Raw genomic sequence first — 19273 nt, forward strand, 5'->3', positions numbered from 1 at the left:
GTCTTCAGCTACCCTGAAATCTACACTCAGGCCTTCTTATACCCAGTTAGTAAGATATCACTTTGTTAGATATAGAGTCAATGTTGATTCATATGGTTTAGAATAGGGTGAGTGTGAGGACATCTCTTGTCTTTCACTACATAAAGTCTTTGATTAAATTCTACTATCTGAAACCACCATGAAGATACTTGTTGAGAGTAGTGTCAAAATAGTTATATACACATTCTTGTTCCAGTATTAGGAGCAGCTTTTAAAATATAAATGTTATCTATTTCTGGAGTCATGTTTGGTCAACTGAGGGCAGCAAAGGGCCACATAAAGAGTGTAAGGCCATCAAAAAAACCCAAAAAAACAAAAAACACCCAAACAAACGAGGGGAAAAAAAACCCAACCAAACAACAAAAAAAACTATGCCTCCTTCAAGTTTCCCATTTCAGGTTACTGCTTACTCATCCTCTTCTAGTCATTTCCTTTGCTATGGAACTGTTTATAGAAAAGGCAGGCTTAGTTTAATTTGAAGTTTTTTAAGTTCAGCTATGTTAACAGCTTTGGTTTATATTAAAAAAAAAAAAAGATTATTTCCCCATCTATGAAAAGAAAAATAGAGCAAAAATGAAGGAAGATATTCAAATGAACTCATTAAGTCCAATACTTCATATGCTATAAATTTTAACTTTTTAATCCACTCAAAAGTATACGTGCTACTTGCAATGCTTGTTTTTGGGAGAAGATGTACAAAATGGAAGTTATCAATACATTTTCTGATTTAGATAAAGACACATTTGCCAGTAGAGTAAAAAGAGCCTCAAACTCTGTTAAGACTGACAAACCTCACTCTATTTGCCTAAAAATGCCAGTGAGTGCTGTGCATATAACTTCAGCCTGAAACTGTGAGGGTGGGGAAGAGAAGAAAACAGAGGAAAGTCTCACCTGCGGTGTGCCCATTTCGCTTTTGTGGTGAAGCTTCTGCCGCTGGGCCTCCAGGTATTCCTGGAATGGCTTCTGCAGAGATGGACCTATGCCGGGGACAGCACTGGAAGCAGGGTACAATAACCCAAGGAAAAAGATACATTTGGAAAGAAAAGCAGGAAAAATGTTAAAGAAAAATCCACTTACCGCCTCAACTCAAAAAGCAGGGATTAGACAGAAAGAGGAAAAAAACCAACAACAATCAGCAGAGCTGGTGAAATCCTGTGAACTCTTTTCAATGGATAAATTCATCCTTTCACAACCCCATAAAGGAGAAAAATCTCTCCCACCAACATGTTTAAGAAGAGAACAGGAGCTGAGAGTCCCTTCTAGTAGAAGAGTTAGTTCTCAGAGTGAGGCCAGCTCAGCGGATGCTGCACACTGGTGTGGTACAAAGAATAAAATGAATGACTTCTGAGAAGTCTCACATTTATCACCACCAGTTCCTGTAAGAACTGGTTTGAACCGATTAATAAGGAAATGACTTAGGCTTGTGTCATCCCTAGTTGAAAAAGAAACTGCCCGCCCTCTCTCTGACTTGTCCCATCTTCTCAGAGGGGGCGGTCCTTTCTCAATTCAAGTCCTTATTAGGACAATCTGTGCGTCATCCTTATCCAAAAAGAATGCATTAGCAAATTTGGGAGGCACCGCCCACTAGTCAGAAGTCAGTGATTAACAAAGGAACAAAGAAGGAACTATGAACCTTGAATCACTTCGTGGTTTCTGGTAGATGGTTTGCACAGAAACTACAGTACATTACTAAACAACTTGTTCTGAGATGACTGGGACAGTGATCTCTGATAAGTTTAAGTACTCGGAGCTCCCTCTCACCTAGCATATGTGGAGGCAGTGCTGTTAAACCGGTTTGACAACTATAGCTACCAGGCTCCCATTTTAGAAATGCTTGCAGGCATTTAAAAAAAATGGTAACTTGGGGCAACTTAGAAGACCAAACATCTCTCTTCTTTATACCTTTTATTTTCTTATCTGTCATAATAGGGCTAAAAGTTAAATGAGCCCAATCTTTTTCCTGGGGCCAGCAAAAGGCATTTTTATGTATTTGCAACAGTGCCTAAGGTTCTCCTTTTAAAATAAGTATTAAATTAACTTCACTGCCTTTTTTCTAGAACAATTCAGTTGCTGCTTTCTGTAACAAAAAGGGCAGAGGTAGAGAAATTTCTTGCTACTATATTTACCAGAGGTGAACAAATACAAAACTCCTGGCTGACACTTTTCTTTGATCCTTTTAATTATCAACCACCACCCCCTTAATGGAGTCTTTATTTTATATCCAATACTGTGCTTGATACTATGGGGAAAGATAAGAACTGCAAGAAATAGTCTACGCCTAAGAACTTAAAATCATCACAGGGATTCCACACACACACACACACACACACACACACACACACGAACTGATCTGTGAACACAAAAATTTATAAATCAATAATAAATTTCTCAATTTTTTGGTATAGAAGATATATTCCAAAGAAATTGAAGGGAGAAATGAGATCAGTGTGGGTTGAAGTTGTTTAAAAAGTCCTTTAGTGAATACTGAGGATATGTAAAAAGGCCTGGATAGACATATGTAGTAGAGGCAATGACTGCATTGATGACTCCACATGACAGACATCAAAGGTGGAGAAGGGTTACTTCCCTGGTGGTCCAGTGGTTAAGATTCCGAGCTCCCAATGTAGGGGGCCCGGTTCGATTCCTGATCAGGGAACTAGGTCCTGCATGCTGCAACTAAGACCCAGGGCAGCCAAATAAATAAATAAATGTTAAAAAAAGAAAGAAAGAAAGATGGAGAAGGGCAAAGTTTCTTAACCAACAGTCTCCCTCCTTCTCGTAGACTTTTACATGGCCTTACATTAGTATGGTAAACCAGAAGAGCTGTCTCTGAGCTCTGTTGCTGTTTATCACTAATGATTCTTCTATAAAAGAGCAACAATAGTACAAACTTTCTCTTTAAAGGAGAGATTTCCCTTGGGTAGTTTTTTTTTCTTTTTTTTGGCCGCACGCATGGCTTGTGGGACCTTAGTTCCCTGACCAGGGATAGAACTCGGGTGCACGGCAGTGAAAGCGCCGAGTCCTAACCACTGGACAATCAGGAAATTTCCAGAAGTTGATTCTTTCACTCTTAATAACAATACCTTATGTCATTATTTTAAACTCCCAAGGATGACTATAGTCAAGCCATTTTTTTCCCTGAAAGTTAAAAAAAACTTAGAGAGGCTGAAATGATTGTATGCTTATTTGAACAGCTAGGTTGTAGAAGAAATGACTTGAAAATTCTCTTTTTGATGTCCTCCAAAGAGTTGGGTTCCATTATGTGTCTTGTTCTTTCTTCAGACCTTTAACTTCAGACTAAAGTTAAGCAAAAATATGGCTTACAGTTTTCCTCAAATCATTCTTGGGTTCCAGGTTCAAGCCATCATTTAAAGAGAAAATTAAGAACCAAGACCCAATGTTAGAGAGGTTCTACTTTGCTGCTGTTGTTGAGGGGAATGAGGAAGGGACTGGCAACAATCATTCTAGATTCCTTTCAAAATAACTGGAAAGCATAAATGATTTGCCACTGGAAGTCCATGAAGAGCTACTCTTTCAGCTGACAGAGAATATATGTCATTATACATTTACATGATGCGTAACTTTCAAAGAGGTTTTGGTGGTGGGATGGGAGATTCAGTTTTTCAGAGACTAGGAACAGTCAAAAGTAGAGAAGCTAAAAGTTTTTATAGTAATATATATATATTTTTAATAAATTTATTTATTTAATTTATTGGCTGTGTTGGGTCTTCGTTGCTGCACACGGGCTTTCTCTAGTTGCAGAGAGCGGGGCTACTCTTCGCTGCGGTGCACTGGCTTTTCATTGTGGTGGCTTCTCTTGTTATGGAGCACGGGCCCTAGGCGCATGGGCTTCAATAGTTGTGGCACATAGGCTCAGTAGTTGTGGCTCATGGGCTTAGTTGCTCCGTGGCATGTGGAATCTTCCCAGGGCAGGGCTCGAACCCGTGTTCCCTGCATTGGCAGGCAGATTCTTTACCACTGCGCCACCTAGGAAGTCCTATAGTAATATATTAACCAAAACTATTATGAACAAATGCCACATCATCTGAATAAATCTAAACAGTTAACATATTTGAAATCTAGGTATTAAGTGTTACATAATGAATTATTTGTCAGGTCCTCTTAAGTTTTAAAATACATTCATCAAAATTTTATTTTTATTTTTAATTCTCTATGTCTACAAACAATGGCTTAAGGCCACACATGTTTCAGCTTATACAAAGCATTCTTACACTAAGGTTTTCTTAATTTTTAAAAAAATTTTAATCTTATTGATTGATTGATTGATTTTTAGCTGTGTTGGGTCTTCACTGCTGTGTGTGAGCTTTCTCTGGCTGCAGTGAGTGGGGTCTACTCTTCCTTGAGGTGTACTTCTCTTGTTGCTGAACACGAGCTCTAGGCACGTGGCTCAGTAGTTGTGGCTCATGAGCTCTAGATCTCAGGCTCAGTAGTTGTCGCACACGGGCTTAGCTGCTCCACAGCATGTGGGATCTTCCCGGACCAGGGATTGAACCCGTGTCCCCCGCATTGGCAGGTGGATTCTTAACCACTGGGCCACCAGGGAAGTCCTAAAGTTTTCTTAATTAACACTAAAGTTCTTAAAGTAATGGACTAAATACAAATTGAAATTACAGCTTTCACTCTTAACATGCATTTAAGGAAAACAATAACGCCATCCCACTACCTCATCCCTCAAGTTATTTTCAAGCAGCAGACAGAAGAGTCCATTCTGACATTTAGGATTAATTTAAGGTACACACATGAGGAAGGGAGAGAGGAATAACTTGCATCACAGTTCAGTGTCTTTTTATAGTTGGCTTAGGAAATAAATACCATTTTCTGAAAGTCATTAAATTCCGAGTACCTTGTGCACCTGGCTAAGGACTCTCATCTCAACCCATAGTGGGTGGGTGAAGTTCTTCATCTGCCATTAGGTGCTGATTAAGTTCAAAGTATTAGAGTTACTATTTTCCAGTCAATGGTTGGATTTAAATATACTTAAACTAGCCTTGTAAACAGCCATTTTCTCTAGGTGAGAAAGCCTTAAAGAAGAAAAGGAAAAAGAAAGGAAAACAAAAGCAAGAATAAAACTGATCTCATCTACTTTTCTTGCTGTACACCTTCAGTATGGTGGGTAAAAAAAGTTCTGTGGATAGTAATATCTTGATATTTATTTTCTTGGCACACACAAACATTTTTCAGATAATATAACTCATGAAGAAACAAATTTCCAATAAGTTATTCTAATGGCAATTTTTGAAATTTTGTTACTGATTTTAAATAAAACAAAAACAAAAAAATCAAACACCTCAGAAAATGCAAACAAAAGAGGGGAAAAAAATAAAGAAAAAATCCACAGAAGTCTAATCCCACCCAGAGCTCAAAAGTGGTTTCATGGGAACAAAATTTTGCCATGCTTATATACCTAAGTATGTGTTAAAATAGAAACAAGACAAACTTCTTTGCAAAATTCTGTCAAGGGCCCTGACCAATATGCAAACAAAATCTATTATTCTTCTATAGTTTTTAATGCATCTGTGACTCTGTTTCTGGAAATCACTTATCTGATAAGAAATTTGTATTTTAAACTCTCCCCATATTGACTCATTATAAAAAAAGGTCTGCATTGTGTTCCCACAAAAAGCCAGAAAATCTTTCAGAGGAAGCATCACAATCCGCAGAGGTTGCGTAGAATGGGTGATACGATTACTCCAGTTCTTCACAATGCTAAAATTTTCATTTTTTGCTTAGTCCTGAGCATACACCCATTCCAAAAAATTCAGCGGTCCTTGTTATTCTGTTTTCAAGGGACTCTTTTCAAATTATGTAACTCTCAAACAAATTGGTTCACCAGATATAAAAAACACACCATTTGATTTACTTTGAATCTCTTCTCCATCATGGACACAGTCATCAAACTAGGACTTGCTATTATAAGACCTGAAATTTTCCTGTTCATGATTCTGTTTGGATTTTTCCAGCCAGATGTGTGTTTTTTATTGTTATGTGCCATCATAAAACTGGGGCACAGTGCTTAATAACAGAGAAGTATCATAAACTTTTAAAAAATTGACTTGTCTTGTTTAGCCCTATTTATACAGGGCCTATATAAAGGTTAAGCTGTTGAAATGCCTAAGGGAATTAAACAGGTTTTAATAAAGTAAATTTTTAATATAAGCTCTGCTTTCTTAGCCACTTTTTTGAACACCTTAGCACTAATGTGATTGTGTAAGTCATATCACTGGCTTTCCAGAAAACATACTGTCTGACATGGATTCCTAGTAAGGCTATAGGGCAATAAGCCTTTACCTTTCTTAGGAAAAAAAAAAGTATGGGCAAAAAAAATTTTTTAACCTTCGTTTCACTATTTGTGCAGTACTTTGAGGCTGATTTATTTAACCTTCCTCTGATGATTAATCAGAACATCTAAATAACATTGTCAGGGTGTGATTAGTTAAACCACTGAAAGCTTATGAATGTGAGAAAACGTTTTTAGAGGAAGATTCAGGTCAGGAGTAGCATTAAAAGAAAGGGAAAAGAAGGGTTTAATCAAATCTACTGCTGCTATAATTCAGAAAGCATAATAGAGATCTTTTGAAGTAGACTACTTTTTGATAGCACCAAAAGCAGCTTTTAAGGGCAGAGGAGCCTAGACCAATGGTCTGTGAACATTTTTGATATATTACTTATGCAAACAGTAAAACATACAAATAAATACAAAGGATAAAATACAGATGAAATCTTAAAAATTTTTAAATTATTACTTTAAATGTCTTACTAATTATGATGGCTTTCATGCTATCTTATGCTATCATTAGCAAATTATTTCTGATTAATGGGGCAAAGAAGAAAACACAATAAATTGAAGCATGCCCACTGTAAGCCCCTTTTGTATGTTGGAGCTCGCACCCCAGCCTATTTTTGTAATCCATGATTTGTGATCTTCTGACATGTGGATTGAGGGAGTGCCAATCAGACTGATGGTAAGCTATATCCTTCCATGTATGTATAGCCATGTAAATTATATGTATATACTACCACAATAGTTATATACATTACAAAAATACACAAAAAAGAAAATAACAAAGAGGAAAATAAATATAAATAGAAGTTTTATTTTAGTCCCACTCCAATGGTGGAGATCACTGGTTTAGACCAGGAAACTAAACTGCAAGGGGTATAAATACTATATACTCTGTTCCCAAAAGGTCAAAAATATCTTAAGATATTTAAACAAACCAACTCAACACAAAACTGTTAGCTAACATATTAAAGAAAAAGAAAGCTATTTCTACAAAGATCCAGATTGTCTCTTTTTTCTCATCCTTCCATCCTTTATAGTGGTTCTTATAAGCCACTACAAAGAAGGCCTTTAAGAACCTAGATAGCCAAACCTCAAGAGACTGAAATCCTGTGCCCACAGTTAAACTTATATTTATGTTTTAAATGAATATCAGGGTCTTTAGAATTTTCTTGATTGAGTGAGGGTCATTGTATATAAATCAATAAATCAAATTTATCCTCTGACTTCAGAGAATTCTTCTATTGAGATTTGGCCTGACAGCTGAGAAGTAGAGCCCTAAACAGACTCTTCTAGACTGAAGTTACAGACTCTTCTGCTGAAGAGATTAAATTTTACAATTAAGATACTAGTAAGATATGTTTTCAGGGATGAAATAAAAGCCCCTCCCTACCCCGCCTCCATTACATGCTGCTCTGTCTTCTGAACAAAAGAGGCAATGACAGTAAAAGTTCAGTGACAAGATGGACTAGCAAGTCCCTTTCTTGATAACAGTCATAAATAATTCTTTGTTTTCAGAAATGTGCACATATTAGTCAAACACTGTAGAGTTAAACACTCCTCTGCCATAACCAACTCCCCCCCCCCCCCCCGCCCCCCGCCAGGCAGTGAGGCCATGATCTAAACAGGCTTAACGGTTAGTATTTTAATGAGTTGTCATTTCCTGTCTGATAAAGATTCTCACAGTATTTAACCACCAGTTTCCCTGGGGCCCGACCAATACTAGAACTCTATTCATAGTGACTCAGAATGGATCTCAGACTCTTGGCCTGATTCAACAATGAGAGCTTGCCCTACAAATGAAAAAACACACACACAAAACTGTCTTTCCTCCTAAGGTAGACTGCTCAGGAGGAGAGGCAGGCAAGGCGGAGGGGAGGTAGTTTATCAAACAATCTTTCTGGAGAAGCCAAAGGCCATCATGCTAATACCCATTAATATTTATAGCCTTCCAGTCTTCCGAGATTAGAGAAAGAAAAAAGGAAAAAAAAAAAAGAGAGAAACAAATTGATCCTTAATTAACCCACTGACCCAGGAATATGACAAGTAAATGAACGGGTGTTGGCTGCAAATAAACTTATATTTAACCTAGTAAAAATGGGATCCAATAATTCTATGTGACTGAAATGAAAGTGTTAAAATCTAGGGCTTTCTCATGTATACAAGTTTGAGTTGATAGTCTCTGGCACCATCTAAAATTCGTTGTGACTCAACCTCAGGATTTGGGATTAAAACATCTTGAATTTCATTCACAGCTGTGCCCCTTTCAAACTATTAAAACCTCTTTTGTACTCGAGTTAGTCCATTGTGCTCTGAGCAGAATTATAAACACATGACACCACCAGTTTTTTCGCGTCTGTGTAGAAGCAAGACCACTGCTTTATCCAGAAACGTCAGGTGTATTGTTTCTACTGCCTCCCAGCATATTTCTATTACAGGCATCTTTCAAAAAAAGTAACTCGCAATTGCACTTGCTTTTGAACATTTGGAATTGTTTTCTATAAGAACCAGGACGAAGGTAAGACCTCCTTACAATCAGCAGATACTCTATGAAATACGCTATCATTAAAGGGAAGCTTTTGAAAACAAAACCTCATTTCAGAATGTAGACTTTAGCAATAGAAGCCAAACAGGCATTTATGTTAATGAATGAGGCCAGAGCTAAAGAAGTGGTCTATAAGAACCAAGTAAAAGTGGCTGCCAAAGCAAAACTTTGTTAAAAATCAAATGATTTCAGTTACAAAAAATGACAGACTGATGGCAGCTTTACATGGTGACAAATCAATCTGTGGCTGGCTGGATGACCCACTGAGTTCTCAGAATGAAAGAAACCAGCAACAGGGACCCACAGACCCAAAGGTCAAGAATAAAGAATAGCTTGCAGAATTTTAAATTTAAATTTAAGGTGAAATAGCACAGAAGCTCATTGGCGTTTATATCATTCAAAGTGGCAAGATGGTGAGTGGATAAACAAAAATGACAGTACTGACAGGAATTTAATCTCATCAAGAAAAATCTAGTTACTCCAACCATTAGGCAGAAAATCACTAAATGCAGTAGATAACTTTAACAAGAAAAGCCAGGATCTCTGCCCTCAATGAACTTTTAATCTAGAAGGGTGATGAGAGAAAAAAAATGCACTTAAACCTACAGTATAAAACCCGGTAGGTTTCTCAAAATAACCCCGGCAGTAACTACTTTCAGCTGTGTCAGGTCACTACACATGTGAACAAGGAGAGTAGACAGAAAGAACTCATGCTGACTCCCTATCCCATTCACCAGGCAGCCATCTGAAACTAGCACTCTCATCCAAATCTTCAACTTCAAGTAGATTACCTTGCTGACTTCTGTAGCACTCCCTCAATGTCCCTCTTCTCTACCTCAAAAGATCTAAAAATCTTCATCCCAGTTTTGGAGGAAGAAGTGGTTAAGGAGAATAAATCAATCCACTCAGGCTTTTTGATCCTGTCTCCTTACAGCTCTTACCATTTACATGAATTTAAATATGTTTCAGTTTCGCCATGAAGACAGTGCTAGTACCTTATAGGTTTTATTATGCATATTCACAAAAACATATGTAAAACATCTGGCACACTGAGTGCTTACTAAATGCTAATATCAACCTATGTTCTTCCTTTTTTTTCATTTGTATTTTCCATCTCTAGCTTTTTACCCAGAGTATTTCCCTCAGCCTAAAATACACTGAAGTCTCTCCTAATAATGAATAAATGAATTCAATTAGTCAACAAATATTTATAGAACACTTAAAATGTGTCAGGTATGACCTTGACCTGAGTTTTTCTTTACCCACTATGTAGTCTAATATAATTGGGTTTTACTTTTCATCATTCTACAGATATGCTCTAATTATGGTTAATAGTAACTTCCTAATACAATGTCGATTTCTCACCTTTCAGTCTACCTCTCCAGAGTTCTTGCTTTAACCCTTAACTATCCTGCCTCCCAATATCTATAACAAAAATACAAAGGAGTTAAGAGTCAAAAGAGAAGATAAACTACAGGAAGAGGACATGAGAAGGAAGGCGTTTTCTACCTGAAGTACAGAAGATTATATTAAAATCAGCATATACAACTGAGTCTCAGCAGCTGGGGTCTTAAAACCTCTGTATCCTCTTCTGGTTAATACAATTATTTGTGTTCCACACTTCCACAACTTCTTCTGATTGTTTTACAATAATCAAAAAAAGTCAAAGAAAATCAAGTATATAAACCATTTTATATTTTAAAATAAAAGGATAGGTTTTCTTTCTGTAGAAGAAAAAGTCCAGGCCAACATAGCTCATTCTGACCACTTGTCACACAGAGTGAGGAACAAGAAACAACATTAAGATTCAAGCACTTAATTACTCACTGGATAAAATGATCTCTCTTGCCACAGGCAAGTCCGACTCTGAGGTCAAACGTCAAGTTAACTCAGAAACAGGAGACAGCAAAGAAGAGCATGGAACATTCTGTATCTGGTAAAAAGTCCCTGCTCCAGCCAACCCCAACCCCCGAGTTCAATGACTGAGTTATGGAAACTTTCTTGTGTGGTAAAACTGGGGACTTTGTCTTCCAATAAGACCCTGGCAAGCTGACAATGAGCCGATGTTCTGCATATGGTTTGTTACGAGTCATACGCTTGATGTTATTTTCTGGGAATTCTCATCCTCTATTTGGTGAGAATACCGGAACATGTCATTTTAATCATGATTTCAAAGTTAGACTTGGTCATGCTCTTTAAGAAATATGTCCAGGTCTCTCTCATTGGGGAAAGTCTAAAATTAAATAAAAAATAGTTAAAAATCTTAATTAAAAACAACAAAAAAAGACTGCAACAAATGTAATGCTTTTGAAGCTCTAAAGTTCCCTGGTTCTTTGGTTCCGTCCTCTGACTTACTTCAACTTAGGATATCAGAGAGTGAAAAACTCCATTACATGCCTAATCTTTTCTCTGTCCTCTTGCCAAATATACCATAAACCGAAAGTCTTTTTCAAGACTATTATCTATTCTAACCATTCAGAATACGTAACTGATTCATTACATCTGTTCAGACTTTCATATATAACTAGACAACTCTTTGATTTAGGAATAGCTAATAGGGATACCTTTCCCTAAATCCAGTGATATTAATGATTACCGTCCAGAACTGTCCAAGAAATAAATCTATAAATCATTATTTCTAGTCAAGGGAAGGGAATTAATCTTAAAATTACAATAAAATTTGGAGGTAGCCCTTATATCCTCTCTGGGACCTTAGGACTGTCATACCATGACATACTATACTAAAAATACCACAGACCAAAGGCATACTTATACGGCTGGGCTATTTCATAGTTACATTGAGACTAGAAGCCATTTGGGGAAGGAATATTTATTTCACTCATCAGTATAGCATTCAAACTTGTATAAAACTGATACTAAACTTCGCCATCAGAGATGCAATGGTCAACACTAAATAATTCTTTCCCTGATACCTGGGGAGGTAAGCAGCCTGACATGGCTACTAGGCACACCTGCCTAGACAGAATTTGACCCTAGACAAAATTAACTTATCAAAACTAAGGGTTATCTTGCTTATGTCCAATCCCTCCTTTATTCACATTTCCCCTCTTCCGTATTGTCCCTTTCATCATATTCTAAGCTCTACTATGTGCTCACCTATCCTGCGCTAAGAAATGCTCACAGAAGCATTGTTCAAGCAGCAAAAACAAACAAACAAAAACATACATAGAAACATTCCAATTGTCTATCAATGGGAGAGTGGATGAATAATTACCTAATGGGATAACATATAACAGCCAAAATGTGCAATTTTAGCAGCAATAATATTAGTAATACAACAATAAGTGAAAAGTCTCAAAAGACTACATATAGTTTGATAAACTTTTTATTAAGTTTAAAAGACCAAAATAAAAAATTATATAAGTGAGTTATTTATAACCACTGAGCCCATTTCCTTATCAATAAAAGAGAGGAAAATACCGATCACACAGAACTGCAATTAGAAGTAAACAGTGATGAAATTGTATGTCAAGTGCTCACTATGTTTAATGAATAGTACCCTCAAGAATTATTTGTATAATCTTTGATGAAAAACTTTGTCCTGGTAAAAGGCATTTTACTGATCAGAGAGTAAAGAAACGGGTACTTTCTTTAAGGAGAAGTAGGCCTTCCCTCAATCTTCCCTGAGAGCATACAAAACAGTCACCTAGCATGCCACCTTTCCATTCACAGTCAGTAGAAACTTTGGAAAATGAGACGAGAACACAGGCAACATAAAAATTGAGAGGAAAGGCATTTAAAAAATCTACATGCCTTAGAATTTTAAATCACCGATATGAGTACATTTCAACTAAACTGTAAGATGTTTTGAGACAGGACGTTTTACATTTCGACTGGAAGTTGGAAAGACTATTAGTGGCCTCCTGAACTGCAGAAGAAATGCTACTCAAAGGAACACATTGTTTGAGAGAACAGCAACTACAAACGGATACAGAGAGGAATTAAATAACTGGCCTGTGGCAGAGTTTATATTCAAACCTAGATTTGTTTCATCCAGAGCCTGTGTGCTCTTTTCATATTTCACTCCATAGCTGTCCTTACTCTTGGGATTCATTTTTCATTCTTCCTTGCCTTAGTATCTCATAATTTTATTTAAATTTGAACTGTTGCTGACTTTTTCTTGTTTTTTTTTCCTTTTGATTTTTACTCTACCATGGCAATTCACCACTCCCTTAATTATGGGCACACAGTTTTAAACATCCTTCAAAAGGCTATATTCCAAACTTAACTAATTTAGTTTGATGATCTGCCACACACACACGCCCCATTTATATCAATAGTTTTAATACTGTAAAGAGGGAGAACTAACAATCAAAGGAGAATGTTTCTACAGCAAATTACATGTAGTATTTTCAGTTCAATTCAACAATGAGTCTAGGGAATCAATTTGACTGTTCTCCTTCCCTTTTCTGAAATAAATTGCTAAGCTATTTATTATGATATAAAATAACAAATTTAGGTCTACTAAAAATTCATTCTCCTGGTTTAACTTATTTTTCAGTCTAGGTTTGGTGATACTATTTATTATCATCTGAACACTTGTACAGCACTTCCTACTTCAAAATGTAGGAAAACAAACCATGTCAAACTCAATTGGAGAATCTGATTAAAAGATAATATGATTACAGACAAAGATGAAAAAGATACCCGTTAGCATCTGGTAATAAAGAATTATTATCACTGCTAAATCTAATAATTTTATTTACACTGCTTAATATTTTATCTAGAAAAGAAGTTGATGGGTAATCCCTGTAGACAATGCTGGGGAGAAGATGACGATATTAGGACATTCCAACATCTGTCTCCTGCAAACAGTTCTTAAAATATGACACACGCAAAACAAAACCAAACCCATCCCAGTAGGCCTTGAATATCTTAGAATAACTTTATGCAAAACCATCTTTAAGAAGAGTCACTGGATTTTTTTTTTTTGAGGGACTGTGCTAGAGGGGATAGTAAAGGGAAGGGAGTACTGATTTTGAAAAACATGAGGAATAAGAAATTCTAACTTTAATATGTTGGCCTAAGCTTAAAGATACTTTTATTGCTATTTACTATAGCTAATTAATGTAACTTCTTAGAAATCCCAAAGGCTGGGGAAACAGAAGAATTTGGGCTGTACAAATAATCTGCTAATTCTTATTGGCCAGATCTTTATTTGGACACCTTCTGTTCCTTATTCCCCAGATATTTATCAAGCACCTGCTAGGTGTCAATCAAGATGTCAGGTGCTATGGACACAACAGTGGACAAAAATAGGCATGGCCTCTGCCATTAAGAATTTTACAGGTTAGTTGTGGAAGGACAGTAATCATACACCCTCAAACATGAATGTAAAAATACAAATGTCAGTGGATGTAGTACATACTGCTGAGAAAAGAGGTCCCTAGGAAAAAGGGTAATTGTTAGCTAGTCAGGGAAGGTGTTTTTGTGACCCTAATAGCTGAAATCTAAAGGACATTATCTAGGCCAGGGGTTCTCAATGGGATTGGTGGTGACAGCGGGGATTTACTTGCCATGCAACACTCGGCAATGTCTGGGGACATTTTTGATTGTCACAACTGGGAGATACTACTGGCATCTAGTGAGTAGAGGAAAAGGATGCAGCTAAATATCTTACAATGCACAGGACAGTCCCCCACAACAAAGACATTTTATCTGGCCTAAAATGTCAATAGTGTCAAGGTTGAGAAACCCTGAATGGGGCGAAGGGAAAAATATAAGCAAAGGTCAATGGTGGGAGATTCAAGCAGAGAAAACTACAGGGGACAGATCATTCAAGGCTATAGAGACCATGTTAAGGAGTTTTAGCTTTATCTTAAGAATGAAGGGGAAAACAAGTGAAGAGTTTCAAGAAGAGGAGGAACTGGGGAGTGTGGACAGTGGTGGTAACAGGCTCAGATATGATTTTTAAAAGGTTACTAACTGCAGTATGGTGAACTGATTGGAAGGAAATGAAACTGGATGTGGATGTTTGAGATAGGTAGTTAACTAATCTAACTTCTTAGAAACTCCAAAGGCTGGGGAAACAAAAGGTGGTAGTGGTGAGGATGTAGAAGTAGCTGGAAAACTTCCATCTATAAATGTTCAGTATGGAAAGAGGAAAAAGAAAAAACGTAGGGTGCTGTGTGCAAAGTCATTCCTACAATGTGTGGGTTTCTGTGGTTTGTGTGACTATATGTCCTTCAGAATTCTCTCAAGGTGGCACAATAATCTCTAGGAATGGATGAAGAGTCGTCTTCATATTTTAAAAACTGCAGTAATTAAAATTTAATTTACATATTTCTAATCAGAAGCTTAGGAAGTAATAAAATCAATGGCTGGCTCTACTGAGTGTATTCTCAAGAATATGTTTTCCCTCAATTATTACATTAATACCTAAGTAGAAAATATTAAAAACTATTTTATCATAGAACATATACATAGAAAAGAGTAAGTATAATATATAATGTACGGTTGAAAGAATAAAACTAATACTCATGAACTCACTACCAAGTGACAATTTTTTAATAGCAAAAATTTTCATAAAGGTCTCGTTATATAAATGGCTTTGAAGATAAAGACTTGTATTAAAACCACATACAGGTCATGCCGACTTAACACTTTGCCACCACAGAGCAGCTATGCTATTAAATGAAAAGAAAACCTGTTACCTGTAAACACTGAATAAAAAATCATATATTGAAAAAAAAAGGGGTTCATTTAATATCTGGCAGGATTCACATTAGAGTTGACATTAATTTAATTAACCAAATAGGTCTTTCTTTACTGTTTTATCAAAGTAAACACCAAAAAATTTGTGACTTTGTCATTTAAAACATATGTTAAAACTGGCCTTACTTCTTTAAACACAAAAATAAATGCTTTGATAGTTTAGTCTTTTAAAATGGCCTAATTTTTCTCTAGTGAAGTAGCAGATAATATCTTATGTCTTATTTAGTGAAATATTAATATTTTATGTAAGATTTATATATAAATGAAATACGACTGTGTATCTGGCACACAATTTTGACTAAAAGTCACAGTAGCACTGTACCCAAGCACCGTTAAACTCTTAACTATATACACATGAATATGAAAGAAAATTTCATATTTCTTTGGAGGGGCAAATCTCAAACTGCAAAGCTTCTTTTAAATCAAGAATTGTATGACTTGATACATGTTTGGTTTAAAATTAAACAAGGATAATCTGAGCTTCATCCTTTCCTGCTGTAGGGAGAGAGGTTCATCTTCAATTTAACTAATAATAGGGCAAAAAATTTTTCCTTCTCAAAATATAAAGAGCTATCACAAAAATTCTATACCAATATAGTCTTTTTTATACATTTCATCCCATTCAAATAAATATGATATTAATATTAGTCCTTAAAGAATTACTCACCCAATGAAAGCCACCATCTGCTCCACTATGTGTTTGCTGAATGTTATGACAACGAAGATTTTCTGTAAAGAAAATGCCACTTAAAATAAATATTTCTCATCAAAAAAAACCAAAAACAATATACATTCACAATTCTGATACTAGCCTAAAAAGGTGATCATACTGCTGCTAACTGCAATTTTTAAAGTTCTTAAAAAACAAAACAAACACCATTTGACAAATGCTACCTACTTTGTATTTTAAAGATGTTTTTCCTTAAGCACAGTTCTAGTCTTGCCAGGATACATGACCATGTCTGAGGGAAAAACATGAGTCATGAAACCCAAGGCTGGGTGGACGTTCCACATGTTCTGTGTGTTTTAGAATGGTGTATGCAACTAAAGTCACGCGTTCCCATATAGCCTCCACCACTGAAATAAAAGCCGATCAGCCTGATGATAGGTGTCTGGGCTAAATCTAATCCAGAGGATCTTGAAAAGACTATGTCCTTTATGGGAAGTTCTTATAAAAGTACCCTGCATATTCCATTCTCAGATCCTGAATGAGCTTGGAATCTCAGGCTCAGGGTAGAAGCAAAGGCATCAACAAGTTTGGGGGGATCTTTATAAGACCTGGGTCATTTTCAATTTTGTGTTATTGAGGTATTCTTCATTAATTAAAGATGTGGATACTTAACTTACAAGTAAAGATGCCTTTAGGCTAACAGGCAGCAAATATTTTCAACTCAACAAATGTTACAAAAAGTACTTATTATGGATAACATAAGCATTATTAAGAGCTTTCAGGGAACACAAAGATGGGAAGAACACTTCTTCAATACCCTGAAGAAATTTACAGATCTTTCTATACCTAGTAGAAAGGTGGTTAAGTACCAAAAATATAAACTGTAAATGCCATTAGTGGTAAAAACAATGTGATATAGAAGTTGAGAGAAAGAAAAGGTCACATAAGTATAATCAATTAGAGATTCAAGAAGGTGATATTAAAGTTTAGCTTTAAAGGACTGATAATAATTCTCTGAATAAATATGCATAATTCTAGGTGCTCTCTCCCAATTCCTGAAACAAACTCTTCAGTGCTTTGTTACTGTTTGTTAAATAGTAACTATAGCCTATGTAACCAAATGGGAGGGAAGAGAAATAAAATAAATAACAATAGTCTTCTTTTTAGCCATCCATTATGAATCTCAGGAAAGTAGCTAATTCAGACTAAAGCTTATTGTTTCAGGTAAAAGACTAATAAGGCAATGATATTTTCTTAATCAATGTCCTAGAGTTAACAAAGACATTGGCAGCTGCACTGCTGGATATATGTGAGGAAATAAGACTAAAAATTAAGGTCATTGTCCTTTCTGGTGTTTTGTTTTAATTACATTTATTTATTTGTTTGTTTGTTTATTTATTTATGGCTGCACTGGGTCTTCGTTGCTGTGCCCAGGCTTTCTCTAGTTGTGGCGAGTGGGGGCTACTCTTTGTTGTGGTACATGGGCTTCTCATTGCAGTGGCTTCTCTTGTTGTGGAGCATGGGCTCTAGGTGCGCAAGCTTCAGTAGTTATGGCACGCAGGCTCAAAAGTTGTGGCTCGTGGGCTCTAGAGCACAGGCTCAGTAGTTGTGGCACACGGGCTTAGCTGCTCAGTGGCATGTAGGATCTTCCTGGACCAGGGATCAAATCCGTGTCCCCTCTCTTGGCAGGTGGATTCTTAACCACTGCGTCACCAGGTAAGTCCCTGGTGTTTGTTTATGTATCTATTAATGTGAAAAAGATATTTACCTATCTCATGAAAATAGTAAGCAGTTTACAAGATGGATGATGATTTATAAACAGGTACAAGATGGATGATGATTTATAAACAATACTACACAAATGGTGTATGAAGATTATGAAGCTAATAAGATAATTACTATAGATATTTTAAGGAGAAAAGCATTAATATGTGGGGATTCTTCTAGTATCCATACAAAGCCAGTTAATTGGAGCTATAAATCTTTTACTACGTAACAGAGCTAATGGTTTGCCTGTCAGTGATTTCACCACCATATTTTCCCTATCATTATTTCCTAACATTCAAAATAAGCCAATGCTCAGATAATTGCACAATTTCATTTCTTGAAAACAAAACAAGACTTTCTTTTTATACGTAACGGCTTGAAAATTCACTGTGCTGGGCAAGATCTTTAAGAACATATGTCTCAGAATCATTCAGGCTTGAGGTCTGAGTGGGGATTCTATCAAATAAACAAAAGGCACAGATCCCCAAAGAGCCAACTCAACCATGTGCACAGAGGAAATAAGGGTAGAGTAGGAATTAAAAAACAAAAAAAGATATGGGTGTAGGGAACTAATGGTGCCAGAATGAACAAAGAAGAAACTATATGTCTGTAAAAGAAGGGTCATCCAATGGAAAGAAGAATCTTAGGCCGATTCATATATTCAAGATTTACTGAGTGCCAACTACATGCCAGCTGCCATTCTAGGTACTAGAATACCTTAGTGAGCCAAGACACAGAAACCGCTGCCCTCATGGAGCTTATATTTCCGTATATGTATGTGTGGCGGTAGGGGGAAAGTTGAGAGGCAATAAATAATATACATGATAAGTAAATTATATGGTACATGAAATGTTATATGAGTATGGTGACTTCTTACTTTCTTAATCATTTAGGAGAAAGAAAATATTTCTAAGGGATCTTCTACAGGCAAAGGAATTGAACTTGTCCAGTAGAAAGAGAAATCCTTAATTAACATTATTATATAGGCTGATTTCAAACTTTTAGGGGACGTTTAACAGATAGCAAGATATAAATAAAAGTAACAATATATATCAAGGAAAGTTGTCTAGTTTAAACCGAGGAAAAAAGAGAAGAGAACCAGACGGAGAGTTAGGTTTACTATTAGATCACAGAAAAGTCTGTGTGTGGTGTTTCTCCCCTATTCTTTTAGAAATACTTACAATGTTTATATTAGTCACTAATATTGCTTTCCCAA

General features: G+C 36.3%; 2 protein-coding genes across 6 annotated transcripts in view; one reads left to right on the forward strand and one right to left on the reverse strand.

Moving 5' to 3' along the window:
* The window catches only part of TUBD1 (tubulin delta 1), a 47094-nt gene extending 36330 nt beyond the window's left edge, over window positions 1-10764 (forward strand). For all 3 annotated transcript variants that reach the window (XM_057714284.1, XM_057714283.1, XM_057714285.1), the window contains one exon: window positions 10740-10764. In XM_057714284.1, the coding sequence (XP_057570267.1) occupies window positions 10740-10755 (16 nt within the window). In that variant the 3' untranslated portion in view covers window positions 10756-10764. The remainder of the gene's footprint in view (window positions 1-10739) is intronic.
* Window positions 1-19273, reverse strand: part of VMP1 (vacuole membrane protein 1) — a 107751-nt gene that overhangs the window by 2583 nt on the left and 85895 nt on the right. For all 3 annotated transcript variants that reach the window (XM_057714289.1, XM_057714287.1, XM_057714290.1), the window contains exons 10-11: window positions 16288-16349; window positions 931-1033 (exon numbers count right to left, since the gene is read on the reverse strand). In XM_057714289.1, coding sequence (XP_057570272.1) covers window positions 931-1033; window positions 16288-16349 — 165 coding nt within the window. The remainder of the gene's footprint in view (window positions 1-930; window positions 1034-16287; window positions 16350-19273) is intronic.

Source organism: Hippopotamus amphibius, chromosome 17 (assembly GCF_030028045.1).
Source record: "Hippopotamus amphibius kiboko isolate mHipAmp2 chromosome 17, mHipAmp2.hap2, whole genome shotgun sequence".
NCBI lineage: Eukaryota > Metazoa > Chordata > Mammalia > Artiodactyla > Hippopotamidae > Hippopotamus > Hippopotamus amphibius.